Source organism: Sinocyclocheilus rhinocerous, unplaced genomic scaffold (assembly GCF_001515625.1).
Source record: "Sinocyclocheilus rhinocerous isolate Xijiao unplaced genomic scaffold, SAMN03320098_v1.1 scaffold148, whole genome shotgun sequence".
In the NCBI taxonomy this organism is placed as follows: Eukaryota; Metazoa; Chordata; class Actinopteri; order Cypriniformes; family Cyprinidae; genus Sinocyclocheilus; species Sinocyclocheilus rhinocerous.
Genome location: NW_015653472.1, coordinates 3,459,159 through 3,481,070, shown reverse-complemented (window position 1 = coordinate 3,481,070; position 21,912 = coordinate 3,459,159). Strand labels below are relative to the sequence as shown.

Below are 21,912 nucleotides of genomic sequence, written 5' to 3'. Positions count from 1 at the left end.
GCAACAAACCTCTTTGTGAAAACGCTTATGTGAGAAATATAATTAATTGTTTTCTTAGCTTAAGGACTTTGTTGCAACTGGGTCCTGAGCTTTAGCAATTTAATAAATGACATAACAGACAGGAGGCCAAATAGTCCAAATTTTTGCATTGCAGTTGAGTGTGTCTAGAAGAACATTCTCGAAAACAATGACATCATATGACAAAATATTGACAAATTGGTCAAAGCTCATCAACAAGTACAGACAGAAACGGGCAAACAGTGAGACCAAGCCTCAACAAAAACAAATAATGCATGTCAGAGAAACCATTCGGAGACGTCTTTTATCACAAACACAAGCAAAACCTGCCACCAATTGACCAACTAATCAATCAATTAATCAGTCTCATTTTTACACACTGTCAACCCAGTGTGACTGAGCATGGTTGCGCACTTTTTTAATGAAGTAGTTGAATTTGTATATAAATAAAATCCATATAAATCTACATAAAAATTTTTTAAATGTGTGAAAAGAATTCTGTTGTGTTTATGTGAGTTCATTATTCAGATCCATATACTGTAATAGTGAGTAATACGTGTTTTTCAATGCTGCCCTGGGCAACAATAACATCCCGAACACGTGGGCACACAGGCGAGGAAAACCAACAGCACCTGTTCCCTATACGGGATAATTAAGGAAGAGAATAACAGAAGAACCGGCATCCCATTAGGATGAGCATGCACATCGCTTCTGTCCATTACCATCTGTCTGAAGTTATTCACACTACTTTGTGTCTGTACCTCATCTTCCATCACAACATACACAGCAATTAGGCATGTGACAATGTGTGTGTGTGGGTGGATCTCCCTGTGCGTAAGCTTTTATCTGCCTACAGCAGCCTTCGGTTCATGTGGCAGGATTTTTAAGCCCAGATGCCACTGATTGGATGGCTCACGGAGATCGTTTCAGAAGAGAAGCCCTGCATTACGAGGGAGTCCATGTGGCACTGCCTGTTTGTGCACGGATCTCCACAATTATGATCATTAGAGGCAAACAAAAACCATCTCCCTAAAGTTGCCTGCTCATCCACCTCCCTGTTACTGTACCCACACACAACCACAACAGAGCATCACACATTCCAGAGTGCACAGAAAACACTGATTTTTTTACGGTCTAAAAGTCTCACACACCATACTCACAGACCTCCCACAGTCCAGTCGATACATACAGCACACAAAACTGGAAAGCAATTTCTGGATCTAAGAAGGACTAACTTGATGCAGTAGCAACAACAACAAAATCTAAACATTCTTAAAAGTTACTATTACATGAGCAACAAAACAGCATATATATTTATAAATACATATATAGTCTAAGTGAGACTACATTCTACATGGCAGGATGTGCAGCCATGTGCCAAGTGAACCTGTTGATCAGAGAATAGCAGAATAAAATGTCTTCATCTTGCTTTCTGTGTAGATCAAATGGCAGATGAGCTCAGTGAGTGTCTGCTATGATGTTTTAGTGATATTAAAGTCCTTTATACTGCTCAGAGGACAGATTCACCTCTGCAGACACTCTCCTCATTGTTATTGCTAAGACAATGCTTGTATGAAGAGGATAACTTTCTTATATTTAACAATCTGAACAGCGTCTGGCGGGGATTTAAAAACGAGGGATGGTCAGTATTTCCAGTCTAATGAAGGTTGTGTTTAGCCTTGTTTCTCAGCTATGTTGAGGTAGTTTACTGGGTGTCACCATCTGCGTGGGAGGATCTTTGCATTGTGCTTTGTGTAATACTTACAAATGATGATACTTCCAGCGACTCACAGGTGCATCATATTTAGCATGACTGATTGCACACTGTGTACAGTATGTGCAGGCCAATAATGGTTAAGCCTCCAGCGCAAATTTTTATTCCTTTCCATGTCTCTCTATTTTATCTAAGTCACATTGCCATGGCAACTAAACCCCAAGGGAAGAGAGTTAGGGACAACCACACAAAAGAAAAGCTGTCAGAGAGACACGTTATGGGCATAGACTGACATATGCATACAGTACACACACGTCTGAAAGTTCACTTAACACAGCAAGCTTGTTATCACTCACATCTCGAGCCAATCACTGTCATGTTCAGCACAAGAGATTGACTGACTGTGAAAAGGCCTACCGAGCACCATTAAATGAGTGAGGGACTGGTGTCAGGAGCGTCAGCATTTGGTTACAGGATGAAATCTTTCTTTCTTGTTTAATCATGCTTTATTTATCTCACAAAGTCATCAATTATTAATATATATCAGTGTTCCATGGTATTACCATCTGCTATCAGATCGTAGGAACATGGTACTTCTCCAGTACTTTTTGTAAGGGTTCCTTCTTTTTCCCAAGAAATACTATGGTATTTTTTACATGTTCCTTACAAAAAAGTACTATGATGGTACCATGGTATAATCACATCAAATGGTACTAACCTGGTACTTTATATGGTACTGAAATTCATGCATTTGTAAGCCAGGTTACTTCCAAAAATACCACAGTACATTCCCAAAATACTACAACAGTTTCACAGTAAGTGTTATTTATTTTCTTTGAAGTGGAAGGAAGAATCAAAGGAATGAAGGAAGGAATGAATGAATGAAAGAAAGATCTGTCCATCTATCTACTGTAAATCATATCCATCTATCATAAATAGATATATTGATAGATAGGATTTATGGAGATATTAATTATGATAGATGGATATCTCTGTTTCTATCTGCAGAAAAAGAATATTACGAAATTTCTAATTTAACCAGCACTGGGTCCCATACGGCACTTAGATCAGCAGTTTGAAAACTACAGGAGCGGCTTAACTAACAAAGCTTGATGCTGAAGCAACACACTTTCCAATCTAAGAACAAAGCACATAATGTCCGCTTAAAAAACACTGTCTGCTACACGCATTTCATTTCCGCCCAAGGTCAGAAGTAACTGTATACAGACATGCATTTCTTAGTAAGTCACTGGCTTGTTGCATAAGCGGATAACATGCTGGATTTCATAAACAAGCTATTATTCTCATGCTCGCTCTGAGCCTTAGCAAGGAGCATCTGTCCTTTTTTTGTATTCTGTGTACATGGAGTCAAGTTGCTGTTGGTCCAAGAGGTTAAAGAACTGTTTCTACTCCACTACAATTTGTTTGTTCACTACAAGAAAATATGTCTACCAGTGCTGTACGTGAAGAGCCCTCGAGGAAAAACTACTTCGAGAGAATGCCAGCAATGACAGAAAGACCTTTGTGTTGAAAAACACAATTCAATAATGTGCCACTAAAATACACATCAACAGTAAATGAAAACACACCTCTCTCCACCAAGATAAACACCAGAAGCGTGTGGCTCATTCTGGCATTTGTAATGTTGTGAATCACAGTACAATTTAGAGCAGAGATTATGTTCGAGGAGCAGCAGAATGTGGAATTCAAAAGAACCATGTCCTCCCTCTTTCTTTTTTTTCTAAACAAGGCATGGAATGCACTCCTGTGTCTAATAACTTGTTCCCTCATTCTTCTCGCCCGTACACTGATGCAAACAGCAAACACCATCCGATTAGCCAAATGACATTTGCAACTTCAAAAGATCTAAGGTCTTATGAGCAAAGATGGTCGATTTCAATTCACACACTTCCAGTGGTGCCAAATGAGCAGCTGCCTTTGAGATGAACGGGAATGCTAACAGATGATTTTGGGGAGTTCAGGGTCAGAGAAGGAAAGAGAGAAAGGGAAATGCTAACGAAAAGCAAAGGTAAATATAGTTGAGGAGGTTATTGTATTGTATTATCCAGCTGTGGACAGAAGTTTAATTTAGTCTGGTTCAGGGTGAGAGGGACAAAGAGAAAGAATCAGAAAGTGAGATTTGCCCCAGGAATGATCTTAACGCTTCACTTGACGTTCACATTCCTCACAGGCATATCATACAACTTTCTGCCCAATATTCAGCTGGGGCTATTTCTTCATTTTGCTGGAGGAGCTTTGTGTGTGACTGAGTAAGAGATGGAAAGAGTGAGGGATGGAAGGAAAATATATCAGTGAGATTTACAATGATAGAAAGAGAGAGCAAAGGAGGGAAGGAAAGAAAGACAGATAGAGAGAAAGAAGGGGGATGGGGTGTTGTGTTAAAAATATATCCTACTACTGAGCGAAGAGCAGTCTCAGCTTGCTTTCAGTTTTTGCTATTTTTGCAGCTTTTTCCATAATGCATGGAGGAATGAGACCTTATAAGTGGATGACAAAAAAAGATGTCTACAAATTCAAAAGACTTCAGTGGCTAGTGGGATTTGAACACATCTATCTATCTATCTATCTATCTATCTATCGCAAACCATATCCATCTACTATAAATAATATCTATCAATGTCTTTATATAGCCATCTATCATAAATCACATCCATCTACTGTATCTATCAATTCATCCATGGATAGATGGATAGGTATTATGATAGATGGATATATCTGTTCATAAATCCATCAGACGTTTTCCATCAGACAGACAGACAGATATTAGACAGATTGATAAATAGACAGATAGACAGACAGACAGACAGACAGACAGACAGATAGATAGATAGATAGATAGATAGATGTTTTTGAGAGATATCAATCTATTCTATATACACACAGCTAGAGATTTAATAGTCCATTTTGAATTTCTGTTGACTATAAAGACAGGTTCTTTAGGTAGTGCTAAAGAGCTCGTCCCATTTGGCTTTAGTACCACTGCACCCTTGAGGTTGGCACTTAAACCCAGGTTGTTCCAAGCATACACACCATAGTAAGTGGTCTTGCATGAAAAACGTCTGCTAAATAGCAGCTAATAACCTGCCCAATCAGACAGCCCCTTGAAGAGCTAGTTATCAGCGTTCATGTGCAATGGGAGCAGATCAGTCTTTTTTGTACGAGATAATTATTATTGCTGTAGTTGTGAAGCCCTCTCTCTAGGTTGATTAGCTGCCAAGCATTGTGAATGCCAGCCCAGCTCATTACAAGGCTGAGTCAAGACTGTTCAGAGACACTGGCCTCAGGTGGGCTCATGGTGGCCTGGATGTGTGTGCGTGACAAATCCAGCAGGAACCTGGGAATACTAAGACCAATTAAAAGCAAAACAGGGTAGGGGAAGCTCACCTCAGTTTTCTCTGACAATCTAGATTAAAGCAAAGAAAAAATGTAGGCTAAAGTTTACATTTTAAGCTTATGTTGGACGTTGATGCTTCTATGTCTCAAAATGGCTGTATTATACGAAGTGCACACTACAAGACTGAAGCATGTTGCCTTAAAGACTCTCAGTTTCTTGTTTTCAGTCATGCTTATGCACATGTTGGCCCAGTGTTTTATAGACAGTAAGACAGATCTATCTATCTATCTATCTATCTATCTATCTAACCATCCATACCATAATGCCCGGCAATAAATGTACACTCAACAGCTTTCCAAATTTGCTCACTCATTTTCATTGACTCCTTTAAGTGGATTACATTGGTAGAGTAATGTTGGGAATAGTGAATGAGGGTTTAGGGTGCCATTTCAGATATAGCCGATATGTCAACAAACAATATGGAGGAAGAGTTTGCACACATTTTCCCAAAAATTTGCATAGAACAGGAAAAAAAGTGTAACCATCAGAGCAACAAGTTTCTTTATTGTAGTATGCACTTAGTTTCAGAGTCACACAGAGAGGGCGAGACAAACAATTGTTGTTTTGACCGTTTCTCCACCCCTAATTGCCCTTTATCGCGCCTCCCAGGCATCACCCCAGTCGGCTTTGGAAATTGGCTTTGGGCGAAAATGAGAAAGGAAACCTGCAGGTGAAAATGAAGGCATGGGGAGGAAGAAAGCGTGGAGCCGTTGGTTTCAATATACACCACAGCCAAAGAAAACAGAGGCTTGGAGAGGAGACCGTCCTATTGGCAGAACAACCAAAGCTAAGGTCCTTACTCGATTTGCTCACTTCTGTCTGATATACTCACACGTGTTCTCTGGAAAAGCATACATAAAAGCAAGATTACCTGTGGGTAATCATACCACTGGAGGTGTAGAGGGCTTTACAGTGGTAGAAACGCAATATAGCAGCAGATGTTGTGACTTACTGCAGAGTGGTACTGTCTCCCTCTTAATCACTACCATGACGAGAAGCACATGCTCATACCTGGGCTTCATTAAAGCATCGTTCTTCACCAGCCGTCTAAAGCAGATGGGTTAAGAGGTTTTACATGCCTCTGAAGATCATGTATTTCAGTAATGTAAAGATGTTTTTGAGGTTCCCATTTTGTTGTCATGATACAAGTTGCATTTACAGGATCAAGTTGAGAGAGAAGGATGAGGCTAGAGCTTTAAATATCTTTGTCACGACAGACTTCCAGACACGACTGGAAGAAAAAGTAATCTTCTATACATTAACAAAGTAACAACACATTGAAAGTAAAGTTTGTAAGATTTTCTTTCAAATAACAAAATACATTCTCTTAACCCAGTTTATTGTTCATTGACTGCTATGCCATTTGTGAAAGATCCCTCAATCTCTTTCCAGTTCAACTTAAAGGGGTCATATGATGCTGCTAAAAAGAACCTTATTTTGTGTATTCGGTGATATGACCCCTTTAAAGCGATAGTTTGGAGAGTGTGCAAGCTAAAAATTTGAAGATTTCCTAAATACGCAGAGACAGACAACGGGGTAAAACAAGGGAAATATTAGTGGTGCTTTTACAAGATGGAGGAATTTGATGGAATGTTTGGGTTTCATTCGAGACAATTGCAGTGTTTCTTCTCGACAGGCAAGCTAAACTCAATTTTTTTTGCCACTCATGTTAGCTCTTTACTGCTAAGTCCCAGATAAATAGTAAGATTTTGTAAGGGTAAAAATAATCATAATGTCCTGATGGTTTTTTGAAATTATGCTTTATTTCTGTAATTCTGCTAAGTGACACATGCAGGCACAGAAACTGCATACTTCACATTTAAAGAGAGCAGAAGCTTTTCAAAATCTTAGCAGGTATAGGCAATTTTATTATTTGAGGCAAAATGTCTTATTCACTATCTAATCCAATTTAACCAGGAAATATCCATGCAGAACTTGCTATTTCTAGTAAATTGCATCCTAAAACAAGTCAGACAGTGCATGCTAATAAATAACATGACTATGCTAATCAGTGGGCGCTATTCCTGAATCTTTTCCTGAAATGGTTTTCAGTCTGTATGGCAATGTTCTTCTCAATGAACACAGCTGCAAAAACCTACAACAAGCTCCTTTGTCCAGCTCATTTTAAGCAAAGATGTGTTTTTTCCTGAGGTAAAACTCAGTTTCCTGTTTCTGTCAGAGCCAAGCAAGTTTCAAAAGATAACACAAACTCTTAGCTCGGCTCAGACACAATTCTTGAGTTATGTCTCTTCGGACTGTTTGCATCCGTCCTTTACTTCCTCCCTATTTTCTTGCTCTTTTTTTTTTCTAACTCTCTAACATTATTGTCTTTCTAGCTGCAAGTTCAGTGTGATGCTAATAGCAATTACTTTGAAATGTGCTGTCTCAGCTGTAAGCTTTGCTGATGCTTGATTTCATAAAGTCAATGCATGGTGCCATTACGTCCAAGATTTCTGTTCCAAGCTTATTGATTCTCTAAGTGGGTCTATGAATGATACATACACACACATGCAGACACCCTACTTTGCAACCAAGTATTTTCATTCAGATATCAGTGGGGAACTGTCTCAGCTACATAGTCATGGCCGCCTTAATAGTGTCTGAGCAGATGATTGTCATGTAACTTGGTGCTTACTAGGATGGAGAGAAGAGACGTCATATGGTGGATTCCTGCTGGGCTTGTAAATAATAGCCATCTACAGCTGCAGTGTGGAAACGAAACAGCTTTCACTGCTGTGCAATTAGCAGAATGATGGTTTGGCTAAAAAAGCTATGTGATTACATTCTGCTGGTCTTTGGAAAAACGGCTACACCACTGGGGAACTGATGGAAGTGGTTGAGATTTTTTTTTAATACTGATGCATAAAATGTTAAAAAAATCAAGCTTACGGTTTGTGCATGAAGGACACTAAATTGGATGAAAAAAATGCCATAAATTTACATTGAATCAAGATATATAGGGACCAGACTTTTTTGACTGTGTCAAGCAATCACTCAGAACACACTTGCAAACTCATAGCAACGTACTAAAAACCACTTAGGACAACCTAGCAATGCCATATATAGCAACTACAAAGAAATGTGTTAAAAACATAAAGCATGCATTAAATTGATCAAAAGTGTATATGAAGAGTTCAGATGCAAAAGCCTCTAAGTGCCATTTGAAATTTTCTTCTAAAATGAACACTTTGATCAAGCTCCAATGTGTAGGTTTTAGTAATTTCACTTTAATGGCAATGAATAGGTTCTTTTCTTTGCCATTAAAGTGAAATAACTGAACATAAACATATGGGAGCCTGATAAAAATACTAATTTTAGAAGAAAATTTCAGACGGCACTTAGAGGCTTTTGCATCTGAACTCTTCATATATAAAAATATATAAAAATAAATTAAAATAGAATATTAAAATAGAAAACACAGTAAACTGTAATAATATTTCACAATATTACTATTTTACTGTATTTTTTATCAAATAAATGGAGCCTTGGTGAGCACAAGAGACTTTTTTCTAAAACATTTTTTAAAACTCTTACTGACACTAAACTTTTAAACGGTAGCATAACACATGCAAAATATATACAAATATATTGTTATTATATTTAGAAGATGCTCCATAACTTATATTTCTAAGATCAATAGAAATTAGTGAAACAAAAGAAATGGCTCCAATTAAAAAGCACCAAAAATACCACGGTATTACCATACAATAATCTTTCAGGACCATGGTATATATATCAAAGTCCTGTGGTACTACCATATGGTACCATAGTATCACTTTTTAAGGGAGATGGCAAAGATAAATTACAACAGGTTGTGGAAGTTGATTCCTAGAAGTGCAAGTCCTGGACTTTTCCATTCATTACACCCTCACAGACAGGAAAAACCATTGAAGAAGAACTGATATGCAAGGATAATTATCTCTGCACAATCTAGATAGTTTTCCCTATAAACATCAAAACAAAGAGGGTGTATGCAAGTGTTTGCATTGCACTCTCAGTATGGGATATGCATTTCAGACATCTGTAGGGTCTCGAAAGGGATGTGCGTGACACTGAACCAGACCGATATCTCTTCCCGCACATGCGATCACGCCTGCCCCTCTAACCATGCAGAAAACAGTACATCGACAGCCCTCCTGCTCTGGGCGCATTTAGGTTGTGTACTTTATTCCCAGGGCTGAATAAACATTTAGCCCTCATCCAAGCATGATTAAATGCTCTTACATAAACCAGCCATTTGTACTCCCTTCTATCATAGAGAATAGAGCTTAGGTGTCAGAAAGAGGCATATAATCTCTGCAGCAGGAGAGACAAGCTGGTAAAGAGAAAGAAGGAGAGGGTGGGAGGAAGTCACAGCTTTCTCCTATGTGATTTATATTTAAGGAGAAGAGCTTGATGCTAATGCCCAACATTAAAATTATATTTGCTGACTTAGAGTAGCATTCGAAATCAGCTATACATAACCATAGGGTACAGTCACTTCGAGACGGTCATCTTTGCTGGTGAAAGGAAGTACCCTGCCATTTTCCACTTAATAGGTGTTTTATTATTCAAAGTGATAATTCTTTCTTTCTTTGACATTTCCGCAGAGAAGCTGCATTACTGAAATGGCTAAACACGATGCATCCCTTCAAAAGAGTAAAGAAAAGGACAGGACTTTAGTTTCTAAAACAACTATCAGCTAGTTCTGAAACTTCACAGCCCTTTACATGGCTCGCACGGTTTGGCACGACTTCAGAATGATGTCTAAGGTTAACTTAGATGATCATGTGAAGGTAGAAAGCACATACTCTGGCTCAGAGGAAGAATATCCATTACATAAGCACTGGAGATTAAACTAGAGGCATCTGAACTATGCCAGAGCCCCGCAGAGTCAAAACGATGATAAAAGAGCACACGAAGAAAGCTTTAAAGTAGTGTCTTTTACATAAATTACATAATTTTAGACTCAAAACAGATGGGATATAGAAATAACCAATTGTATAGATGCAATCAAAAGATATTTTTCCTTGTAGCTACCATTTAACACATAATATTTTACTCAAAGTTGAACTCACTACTGCAACTTTAAAGGAGTACACTCTTAAAAATAAAGGTGCTTCACGATGCCATAGAAGAACCTTTTTGTCTAAATGGTTCCATAAAGAACCTTTAACATCTGAAGAACCTTTCTGTTTCACAAAAGTTTCTTTGTGGCGAAAGAAGGTTCTTCAGATTATAAAAAGGTAAGAAAGAGATGGTTCTTTAAAGAACCTTTGACTGAATGGTTCTTTGTGGAACCAAAAATGGTTCTTCTATGGCATCGCTGTGAAGAACCTTTTGAAGCACCGTTATTTTTAAGAGTGTAGTTCACTCGAATATGAAAATTGCGTCATTATTTACTTATTCCAAACCTTTATGACTTTCTTTCTTCTGTGTAACACAAGAGAAGATATTTTGAAGAACTGTTTTTATCCATTCAATGAAAGTCAATGGGATCCAAAACAACACTGGACCCCACTGACTTTCATTGTATATACAAAAAAGAGAGAAAGGTTTGGACTTACATAAGGTAGAGTAAATTATGGCAAATTTTTCATAACACCTCCATGACTCCAAAGTCCTTAGTCAAAGTCTCACTGTTGAACAGAGCAAGAAATGTTTCTGTGCGGCCCCCAGTGTTTCATCCACCCACGTGCTGCACCAAACTCCCCCCAACCCCCCCACCCCTGAACACATGGCACCCTGTCCTACACGTAAACACGCTCCATCTAATGCATACACATAAATGCACATGCACACATGCCATCTCTCGCCGCTCGATAATCTTAAGTACGCCTTTGAGGGGAATGAGATGTAAAGTGTGAGGGGAAGCCGTAACCAGGAGAAGTGACAGACATCTGTTGCTCCAGTGAGCGCGAACAGAAGAAAAAGAGGCGAATCCTCCTGACACGCATGCAATGCAATACATTGACACTCAATAATCACTTCAGAGACTAGAGGTGGGTGAGCATCTGCCAAAGCAGATTTAAAATGCAAGAAGCTTTAAAGAATATCATAGCCTGAACAAGAAAATCAGAACACCAGGAGAAAAACACCAAGAACAGCATGCAACAAAGTAAACATGACCAAGAAGCTGCAAACTCAAAGCACTGTCGTAGAATTCTTATCCTTCATCTCTTTGTAATCAAGTCCACCGTGACAGCGCTAAAGTCACTGACCTCTGACCCGGGCATAACAGCAGCCGCACTTTGCCAGGACTTTCCGAAACAAGTGGTGGCAGGCACAGCCCCGATGGTGGTGGCCCCCCTTCATGGTCTACCCCAGTCACTGACCACAAGATTAGCAGGCATGGGCATTGCACATCACACACACGTTCACGCCGGGGATATCCCTGTAGCGGTAATTCCAAAGAGGCGTGGGGCAGAGCCTCAAAACAAATCCCAAGAGGAGCAAAAGTCCTACTAGTCTGTTAGGGAATCATACACCGTCCGGATATCCAGTCTTAGGTTGTCACTGCACTGGCGTGAAGACGAGTCAACAGCAGGCAAAAGCACAGCTCAGTCTCCCTGTATTTCCTCCCTCCTGCTCTCACTGTCTGCTCAAATGACAGACTGTAAGACTGCCAGAGAGAGAGAAAGAGTGAGAGCGAGCGAGAGAAAGAGGAGGTGGGTGAGGGGGGCGGAGTTAGCAGCTCGACTTGCTGGCTATTCCAGGACACAGCTCCCACTCCCCCTTTTATCCCCTTCATCTTGCGTTTACTCTTCTTATAATTCTCTCTCTGCTCTCCATTCTATTCAACCATCTGTCTTGGACTTTTTTAGCAAATAACATTTTGGAAGATCTCAGACGGCTGGTCCTAATTCGAACCCTCGTGAGTCATATCCAAGATAAACAAGGTGGAAAATAAAAATGTGGTTGTGAGCTTGATTGCATGTGGTAATTATTTCAGGAATACCGGACTAAAAGAGTATCTCTACAACTACTTCCACTCAGATAGGCGTTCACAGACCTGCAGGGACGAGGTACGGGTGTTCTGTGTTTACTGTACACAGGGTTTACAGAATACGAGGGCGTCGGGATGAAGATAGCTGCCTTTTGATTGGTTCTGAAAGTTACAGACCTGGGAAGACACACAGAGTTGGGGTGTAGTGAATGCAGATATCACGTTTCAACTAGTAATGTTTACAGGTTTTGATTATATGTGTTTGTGTTCATGTATCTTGGAGGCTTGATACAAGGTGGTGAGTGTGCGTCTGTGCGCTTGTCACCTCTGATTGGATGTTCTGCTGCAGTGCTGGTGATTTACAATGACATTTCAACACATGTGGGATTGTTATTGAGGTAAAGTTGACCTAAGGGCTTTTGCTACCAGACTTAACCAGTAGTAAAGGCCAGTTTTATTACCCATAATAATTAGGACCGCTAGAATATTATGAGTTGTTTAGTGATACACAACCAATCCTAAACTGCCGGAGTACCCAAAACATCCACACACTGTTAAATTTTAGCATCTGAGAGAATAGTTCAAATTGTCGAATGACAAATATGTTAACTGAAGAGACTATTATTTTTTCTGTATGTTTTAGAAGACTTAAAACAACCAGAGAGGATCTACATGGTGACATTTCCACAGATGAACAGGCAGTTTTTTGAAGTCGATGCTGTACCGCTTGTCTAATCAACAGCTATAGTTTCCATCCAAGTTGATTTATGTAAAATTTATGTATAAAAAAAAAAAAAGAGTTATTTGTGAATAAAGTAGATTTTCCATCCCATATGTTCAAGAAACATATGAAAAAAAGCACAACAAAAATGTATAAATATATTTTACAGAAAATTAAAATAATGCTGACAAATCCACAAAAGACGTATACAACCTGGTTACTGTTATTGATCTTATAGATATGTTAATGTACAAAAGACATAAACATAAACATTAACCCGAGGTTTACAGATTTACAATGTAAAATCTCTAAAGTATACTGAATGTGAAATATAAAATAAGATAACCCAGGGTTAAGAATGACCCTGGGTTAAAGTGATATTCACCAAAAAATTAAAATTCTGTTTTAATTTGAGAAATGTCAATGTTTTGTTTGTCCATACAATGTAAGTCAGTGTTCACCAAAACTGTTTAACTAAATATCTTCTTCTATGTTCAGAAGAAGAAAGATTGATAAACGATGATAGATTTTACATTTTCTTGTTAACTATCTCTCAAACAGTGTCAAGTGTGAAATGCTCTATAAAGAGGCAAGGCACGTGTAAGCAAAATGTGTGTTTAAATGTGATGCTAATGGCGAAAAGGAGCAGGAAATGGAGTGCAGGCCTCTTCTAGAGTACATTTTGCTGAGTTTGTGTGTGTGTTGATGGAATTAGTCTCTCTCTAGAGCCCAATTACTCGGTGTCTATTGCAAAAAAGCAGAGAGGTTCCATATAAGTACAATAAAGCCAATAAGAATGGAGAATTCACTAAACAATTCCACCACCAGGCCCTATTTGAAAGATAAAAAAATCAGGAGTGAGATGGCCACACAATGCATGAAAGTCAAACAACCTGTTTTGTATATAAAATAATGAACAGTTGAAGCTGTCATTACAAGCACTTCTAAACGTCTAAAAGTTTTTCATGTCAGTGTAAGAAAATAAGTGCATTTTCATGTTACTTAGTTTAGTTTCAGTCGGATTAAAGTAATAATTAATATTTTTTGGACACTTTAGTCAGACTGCAATCATACCAGTTCAAGGTCAGACAGCCAGACCTAGATAATGTGACTGTAGATTGGCTTTGTTCAGCATTATACATGTTAATTGGACTACCATTGGCCTAGCATTGTGCGCTTGCTCTGAAAGACAAGAGATGACATGTGACATATATTATTAATCTTTCAATATCTGTTAACGCATTGTTAACAGATATTGCAAGTATAACAATGCTAATTAACGCATTGTTATACTTGGACAGACATATGGAAACTGTAGCTTGACTATTCAAAACCTGCTGTGTCTCCATTATAAATGTGCATGTAAACATACTGCTGGTGGGCCCATCACTGTCACTCCTGTAACCTCAAATCAGCAACTCTCATTGAAAACGAATGATGTTACTTTGTTGCCACAAAATTGCTGTCAGCATCTTAACACCTCCACCAGGTTGCAATGTTGTAAAAAGCAACCCTTCACGCTGCTGTGTCTGCCTGTGACGTGAATGGCAGAGGATTTTACTCGCAAGAACAAAGGAGAGCTGCATTTTCTCTTTTATAATCTATAATCCAACTACAAACAGAGCAAACAGTATTTTGATTTGGTTAAAAGGAAGACAAATTACACAGTCAGATGCAAAATCGAACACCACACATCAAACAAGCAGTGCTGTCCTGTTTTGTACCTTCTCATTTCAAGGGTACACTACTTACTGCAGCGAGAGAAAGGGAGTTGCATGGCTATGACAACAAGTAGTTTGCATCGTGATGTTTGTATATGATCATGAGTCAAGTTTTCTCTCTTCCTCTCTCTAATCTATCCATCCTCTTTCCCTAACCAGTTTGCTTTCTCTCTTTGCAATACTTAATACTTATAACTAGGAAATTAACCATGACAGGAGTGCAAATTTGGTTAAGCTGTTCTGAGCGCTTGCTGCTCTTCCAGTTGAGGTACAGCATGTTGTTTCTTTAAAGACATGCAAGCAAATCATTTTTGAGGCAGATATCTCCCTCAAAACCAACACAGAGTACAGTAGCTGCATTGGAACAGGGAAGAATGTACAAATTGCCAAATGTACATATTCAGTGTACATATGCAGTGTATTTACTTTATAAAAGAATCTCATATATCAACTAATATCTCAGCCATGTGATCTTGTGATAAATAACAAGGCTCACACTTAAAGGTTTGTGCTGTCAGTATGGATTGCATTAACATTTCTGATCAGTAGAGGGAGTGTATACTATGTGCCTGGGCAAGTCTTTACCCCGTTATATTAACTACATTTTTATACTGCATTATATGCATTTTTACAGCAAAAAAACCCCCATACAACTATTTTTTATCTTCTCATTCCTCATCTTTTCCCTCTGTTCTTCCCTCAGGCTTTCTTGTTTCTATTCATTCTCCCAACTTCATTGCCCCCGTTTATGATTCTGCCCCAGCACGCGCATACTGTATTCAAACACACACATAAACTCATCCACGCTCATCCTCATACATACTGCATTCATACATGAAGCTATATACAATACAAAACCGCAAATATAATATTCGAAAGTTTTTCCTATCAATAATTCATCAGCCAAACAGAGACCTCAAACTCACGCCAGTGAGCCGGACATTATTGTGATGAGAGGCTCAAAAATTATTTTGCCAAAGACTACGTTTATAAATGTACACTCACATTTAAGTACATGAAGTGAAAAATAGATTGACAAATAGCTTAAAGTAGTGTTGGCTCTGCTTGCCCACTCCCCTCCAACCTGTTGATGATGATGTATTCTGGCATTTCTCACCGCATGCTAATTACACAAACAATGGTTCAAGGTCTAACAGCTTTGATAGTGACAGGAACAGTGAAAATTCTAGTAGTAGAGGGTTCAACATCAGCAAGCTTAAATATGCAATCATGCAATAACCAATTCAACTGTCCCAAGTTAATTTACATGAACATGTATACATGAAAATAAAGTGAAGTTACTTGATCTACTCTCTTCTCCAACCCATTCTAAATCATACTGTGCAATGCCTTCACCATACTGTTTTTATTGGGATGTTTAGACCTCTTGAATTCTCATTCTTTCTCTTTCTAAAAGCAGGAGCTCCAATTAAGGCCTGCATGAATAGGCAGCAGTGTGGGGGAACAGAGAGACAGCTGGCAGAAAGCCGGCTGGCTGCAGTGAGCTGGTGTTGTATGCTCTGCACTTTGTTTGCTGGTCTGTCTCCCAACCCCAGCCAAGAGATTGGCCAGGACTCTCACAAAAATATATACAAAAATGAGCACACGCACTCACATATTCAGATCAAGGGAAATGCACCATTTAGAACTGAATCGAGAATTTAATTTCAAATTAGTTGCTGAATTTGAAATTAGGTTGCAAATGAAATACAGAATTTTAATACAGAGTACGTAGAGTTAAAACATAATGATATTCAAAAATTAATTCATGTAACTGTGGTAAGTGTTTTTTCAGTTCACTTTTCAGTATTATTTATCCATAATACATCATACACATCCCATTTGGGGTATTTTCAGAAACATTAGATGATATTCATAATAAATGATAAATTACTATGTTTGCATAAATTGATATATAAATTACATATGACATGTTATTCAATTAATAAATTAAATTTAATTAAAATTAAAATACATACACAGTACATTTAATAAGTTTTTCGGTAAGATTTTTTCAATTAAATTGATATTTTTATTTAGCAAGGATGCATTAAATTGATTAAAAGTATTTAATGTTATATAATGTAATTTCAAATAAATGTTCTTCTTTTGAATTCTCTATTTATAAAAGAATCCTGACATCACAGGAATAAATTATATTGTAAAATATATTAAAATAAAAAACACATTTTAAATGGTAATAATATTTCACAATATTACAATTTTTACTTTATTTTGGTCAAATAAATGCAGGTTTGGTGAGCATAAGTGATGTCTTTCAAAATCTTACCGACACAAATGCAAATTTAAATACATGTCATTCATATACATGCATATATACTGTTGACTGTACTGTATAGTCTGATGGGAAACATATCAAGCAGTGCCTCCCACAATCCCTCTCACCAGAACGCCCCATCCCTTGCATATTGTATTTAAACAGATGCACCTCAGCTGAATACCCGCCCCCTCCCCCAGATCCTATAAATCTAGCCGCTAAGATGTCCTGAGGAGGATTTTCAGGATTTTTAAAGATTAGTGATGAGCTATTTAAACATATAGGTTTATCTAATGCAAACACAATCCTTCTTACCATCTAGACATGCAACACAGTCCATTCAGCCACATGTTAATGCAGAGATTATGTAAGGCATATCTGTTTAAAATTATACTATTGTAACACCTGGACAAATCAGACACATTATTATTTGTTATATTTAACAAATAATCCAACAGACCCCTCACCCAAAAACTGGACTGGGTGCTGGGATGTCTGTGAAGCCACAACTAACAACCAGATGCAGACCAGACCTCTGGTTACCGTAGTAGCAAGGACACATTACAAGATAAGACTGGTTTTATGGCCCAATGGTATTCACCTCAACCCACTGGAAGTCACTTTGAAACAGACATATACTGCCCACCACCTGAGTGAAACGGCACTGATGGTTTCACTCAGGTGGTTTTACTGACTCCCTTTCATAGGTTCAATACGTTTCTCTAATGGTTTCATTCATTCAGTCTCATTTGCCCTTCCCCCATCTATGTGTGATTGTGTTTGCTTGTTTAGACTCGTCGTGTTTAGTTAATAAAACTTTTGTGCACAAATTACATGAGTTTCTGATTCTGTCACTGCTTGTGGATAATGTCCCTTTAACGATCCGATCTTGTTACATGCTCTGTAAGAATGTTATTTTCTGTGGCCGCGAAAATATAATTTCTTAGAGCTGATATGAAATGACACGGAACGTTCACTGGATGAACAGATTAATTGATGGTAATATTAATTCTGCTATAGTTACTACTGGCAGCTGACATAAATAATTGCAATTAATTATAATTAATTGTAATTATTTATATACATTTCCCTTTTGAGCTAACTTGCTACACTATACACAGACTCCAAACTACTTCTGCTTCCATTTCCATATAAAGTCTCCTCTTACATCTTATTCTGATGACTAGAGAAGCATGCATTTCCTCTCGGTTCTTTATCTCATCCTGGAATTTCTGTTCATAAAACATCACAGTGTGGAAATGCCATCTGTGGACCAGTTTTGTTCCCTGATGAAGAAGCAGATCATTACATCTGATCTCTGCAGATCGCTGTCTCTGTCTCCATGTATGTTGTTCTCTCAACCCTGTAGCCAAAATGACAATGATTTAAAAATGCTACACTTTTCTCATCTTTGCAGATCAAAGACCACCTCCCCAGAGCGCTGTTCATCATGAGGACTTGGCTAAGGCGTATGGGAAGGTGTAGCAAGTAGCAACCTCTGCTCTGAATAATGACCAACAAAGCAACAGTTAGCGCCAAAGAGGCAAAACAAAACAGACCAATGTCCACCACATGACCCATCTAATTCCCAAACTCCATCCTAAACCACAGATATTTCAACAATGCAATGCATCTCACCCAACAGTCACCATATATCAACATCCAGTGGATAAACACAACGCTAAGAAATATACACAGGCTTAAACTGATCTAGGAGCTGATTGAGAGGATGATGGCTGATGGTTACTGGGTGTGCAGGTTTGGCTTCTGGCCTAGAGCACCAACACAGAGGCCAGCAGTTTATCAATATGTCTCCCATTCTGGAGCATTTACTCAAGAGAATGTTGGTGCTCCTTAACAGCTCTTGTTTGTTTTTTTTGTTTGTTTTTGCTTTGACCCAAATTAGGTTTAGTTGTACATCTATTCTTTCTATAGACATCTGTTTTTTCTCTTTTATTTTGTGGCCATGATGTGCAAAGCTTAGAGCCACATATTTTTACCAGTTAAAATTGAATTGAGAATGAATTGTAAATCCAATAGTATTTCTGAATTTGAATTGAGGTAACAAAATGAAAAAGATTTGCAATTCAAATTTGAAATAAGTTAAATAAAATTCTTTAAGTTCATAGGCAGACAGACAGAAGAAGAGAATGACAGATAGCAGGATTGATAGATTTTAATATATTCTAGACTTTATCAATTCTGGGAAGGGTGGAGCACAGGCAGCAAGCTGAGGACTGATCATCCTGCAGCGGGCCACCCTTGTGGAGAGTGTATAGTGATGAAAGGCTGAAACACCCAAGGATGCAAGGGCACACTACTGATGATGCGGCCTGTGCTCTATCGAACCAAAATTGTGCCCTGATCAAGATTATCTCCTATACAACTCTGAGAATTCCAGTCAGCTGATTGTCTACCATTCTTATCAATAAGGTAAATCTCAAAAGAGTGCTCATCACTTATTGGCACAGCTTTTAACACCTAGTCCTGTGTTCCTAATTCTTCTAAATTGTAATTTGTTCATGTGATGGCAAAGCTGAATTTTCAGCAGCAATTACTCCAGTCTTCAGTGTTACATCCTTCAGAAATCATTATGCTGATTTGGTTCTCAAGAAACCTTTCTTATTATTATCAATGTTGAAAACACTTGTGCTGCTTAAAATGTTTGTGGAAACTGATCAATTTTTTCAGGATTCTTTGATGGATTTAATGTTCAAAAAGACAGCATTTAATTGAAATAGAAATCTTCTGTACCAATGTAAAAGTCTTTGCTGTCACTTTTGATTAATTTAATGCATCCTTGCTGAATAAAAGTATCAATTTCTTTTAAGAAAAAAAAACTGACCCAAACTTTTATACAGTAGTGTATATAAAACAACAGAGGGACAGAATGAAAGAATGATAGACAAGCAATAGAACGATACATATAACAGTAGATAGACAGCTTGACAGAATGTTAGACAGAATGATAGAATGAGAGATCACCAAATGATAAACAGAATGATAGACAGCCATTGTTTTGTTTTGTTTTTGGACCAAGGTGGAAGGACTTACCACTTCCCAGAATGCATTACCTCTTGCAATTCAGTAAATGTCTAATCCTGTCATTTACAGTCAGTTTTCTGTGGGATGTGGCCAATTCTTTCTCATGAATTAAAAGTTCCTACATCCACTACATCAGTTCTGAATCCAGGAAGTTAGGTTGGATGATAGACACACTGTAGCAATAAATGTCAATGTTTATGTCATATTCCATGCTAAATAAAACATACAGACATGAAAAAACACAGACAAACACTGGGAAAGCCTGAGACCACCAATTTTCCCCAGTGTGGCAGTGCAGCTCCAAAGCTGTGGTAACAAAGGCCCTTTTAAGGTTGGGACTTGCTTAGCCTATGGGTCTCTCGGGAATTCTGAGTCCACATTCTTCCAGCTGTGTGTTGTTTTTTAGTCTAAGGAATATGTGGAAAGGGGGTCTTTGTAATTGACCAGTTTATGAATGGATTAACCTTTTCTTGCAGAACGAATCATATATAGAGGATTTTTAGATACACAGCATCATAATGTTTTATGTTAAATATCAGCACCCAAAAAAATCTTTGTTTGGACAGCAGGCATCTTCTACTGAGTCGGACTCGTAACCCAAAGGTTGCGGGTTCAAGTCTCGTACCGGCAGGGATTGTAGGTGGGGGGAGTGAATGTACAGCGCTCTCTCCCACCTTCAATACCCTTGTGCAAGGCACCGAACCCCCCAACTGCTGCCCGGGAGCCGCAGCAAAAAAATGGCTGCCCACTGCTCCGTGTGTGTGTTCACGGTGTGTGTGTGTGTTCACTGCTGTGTGTGTGCACTTTGGATGGGATAAATCCAAATGTGAATGTGTGCAAGCTACACGTCTGCATGTAATTTAGTGAATGCTGGCACTATCCCGTGATTCTACTGAAGCCACTAAACGGCATCTTGTTTCTAATCTTTAACAGATGGGTGATCTCCTGTGCCTCTAGCTCTTATAGTAAAGCAGGGGCCTCTTTAGCCATAGACAAAGCAAGGAATGGAAATTTCACTTTGAGCCCTTCAGATATTATTGATAGGGAACTGAAAAATATTAACTTGAAGAGACAAAACGGCTAAAGCTCTTTTGAGAACTTATTTGGTTAAACAGGCTGCTATTAAAGCAACAGTTCACCCAAACATAAAAAATTGTGTCATTGTTAACTCACCTTCATGTCGTTCCAAATCTACAAGACTTTCTTCTGTGAAACACAAAAGGAGACTATTGAATAATGTTTTCCATTTGCTATTTTCAATGGGATTCAATTGCATGTTCTGAAGCCTTAGTCACCATGAAATCAAAATGGAAAATTCTAATTTTTTAATGGAATACTGTAGTGTTTATTAAACATTTATTCATGCTTGGGTGTCGGCTGTGAATCCAGTGGAGAGAAATCCCCCACCACTAACTGCAAACTGGCATTCAGAGCTGCCTCCATTTTGTTAGCAAAGCCCCAGCTTCCAACGATCCGATCAATTCCCGAAGGACGAAATCAAGTCCCGCCCTCTCATTTCAGATGCCGTTTCACTCGGATATACAGTATCTCAGTGAGTACACCCCTCACATTTTTGTAAATATTTTATTATATCTTTTCATGTGACAACACTGAAGAAATGACACTTTGCTACAAAATAAATACTCAAAATAACTCAACATACAGCCATTAATGTCTAAACCGCTGGCCATAAAAGTGAAATATTATATATATATATATATATATATATATTAATAAAAAGGACGTAAGCACTGTAACCAACAGGGCACTCAGTAATCTGGGAAGCATGTGTGCATTGGGAATCATATTTTTTCCCAAGTAAAGCCAATGTAAAATTCCTTTTACATACAGTACACAGTGAAAATTGCATGAATATGATTGTGGGCAAATGGATAACGTGCAGCATAGTTTGAAATCACGAGTTTTAAAGTCCGCGTGAAGTTGCTGCCGACTTTATTTCAGTGTAGTGACGTATTTCCATCTGAAACGGAATATTGAATAGAGGGCATGGTTTTATGTTTGCGCTCCTCCTCTCTGTCTCTCACTCATAGAAATCTAACGGTTGGAGGGGTGTG

The 21,912-nt window shown here is 38.3% G+C and overlaps 1 protein-coding gene across 2 annotated transcripts in view; it reads right to left on the bottom strand.

The window, feature by feature from the left end:
* Positions 1 to 21,912, bottom strand: part of LOC107716212 (rho guanine nucleotide exchange factor 25-like) — a 66,365-nt gene that overhangs the window by 37,419 nt on the left and 7,034 nt on the right. Inside the window, exon 1 of one of the 2 annotated variants that reach the window (XM_016522588.1) lies at positions 11,348 to 11,715. The exons of the other annotated variant lie outside the window; for it this stretch is intronic. Within the exon in view, the coding sequence (XP_016378074.1) occupies positions 11,348 to 11,441 (94 nt within the window). The 5' untranslated portion in view covers positions 11,442 to 11,715. Of the gene's footprint in view, positions 1 to 11,347; positions 11,716 to 21,912 lie in introns of those variants that run through there. 2 annotated transcript variants of the gene reach the window in all.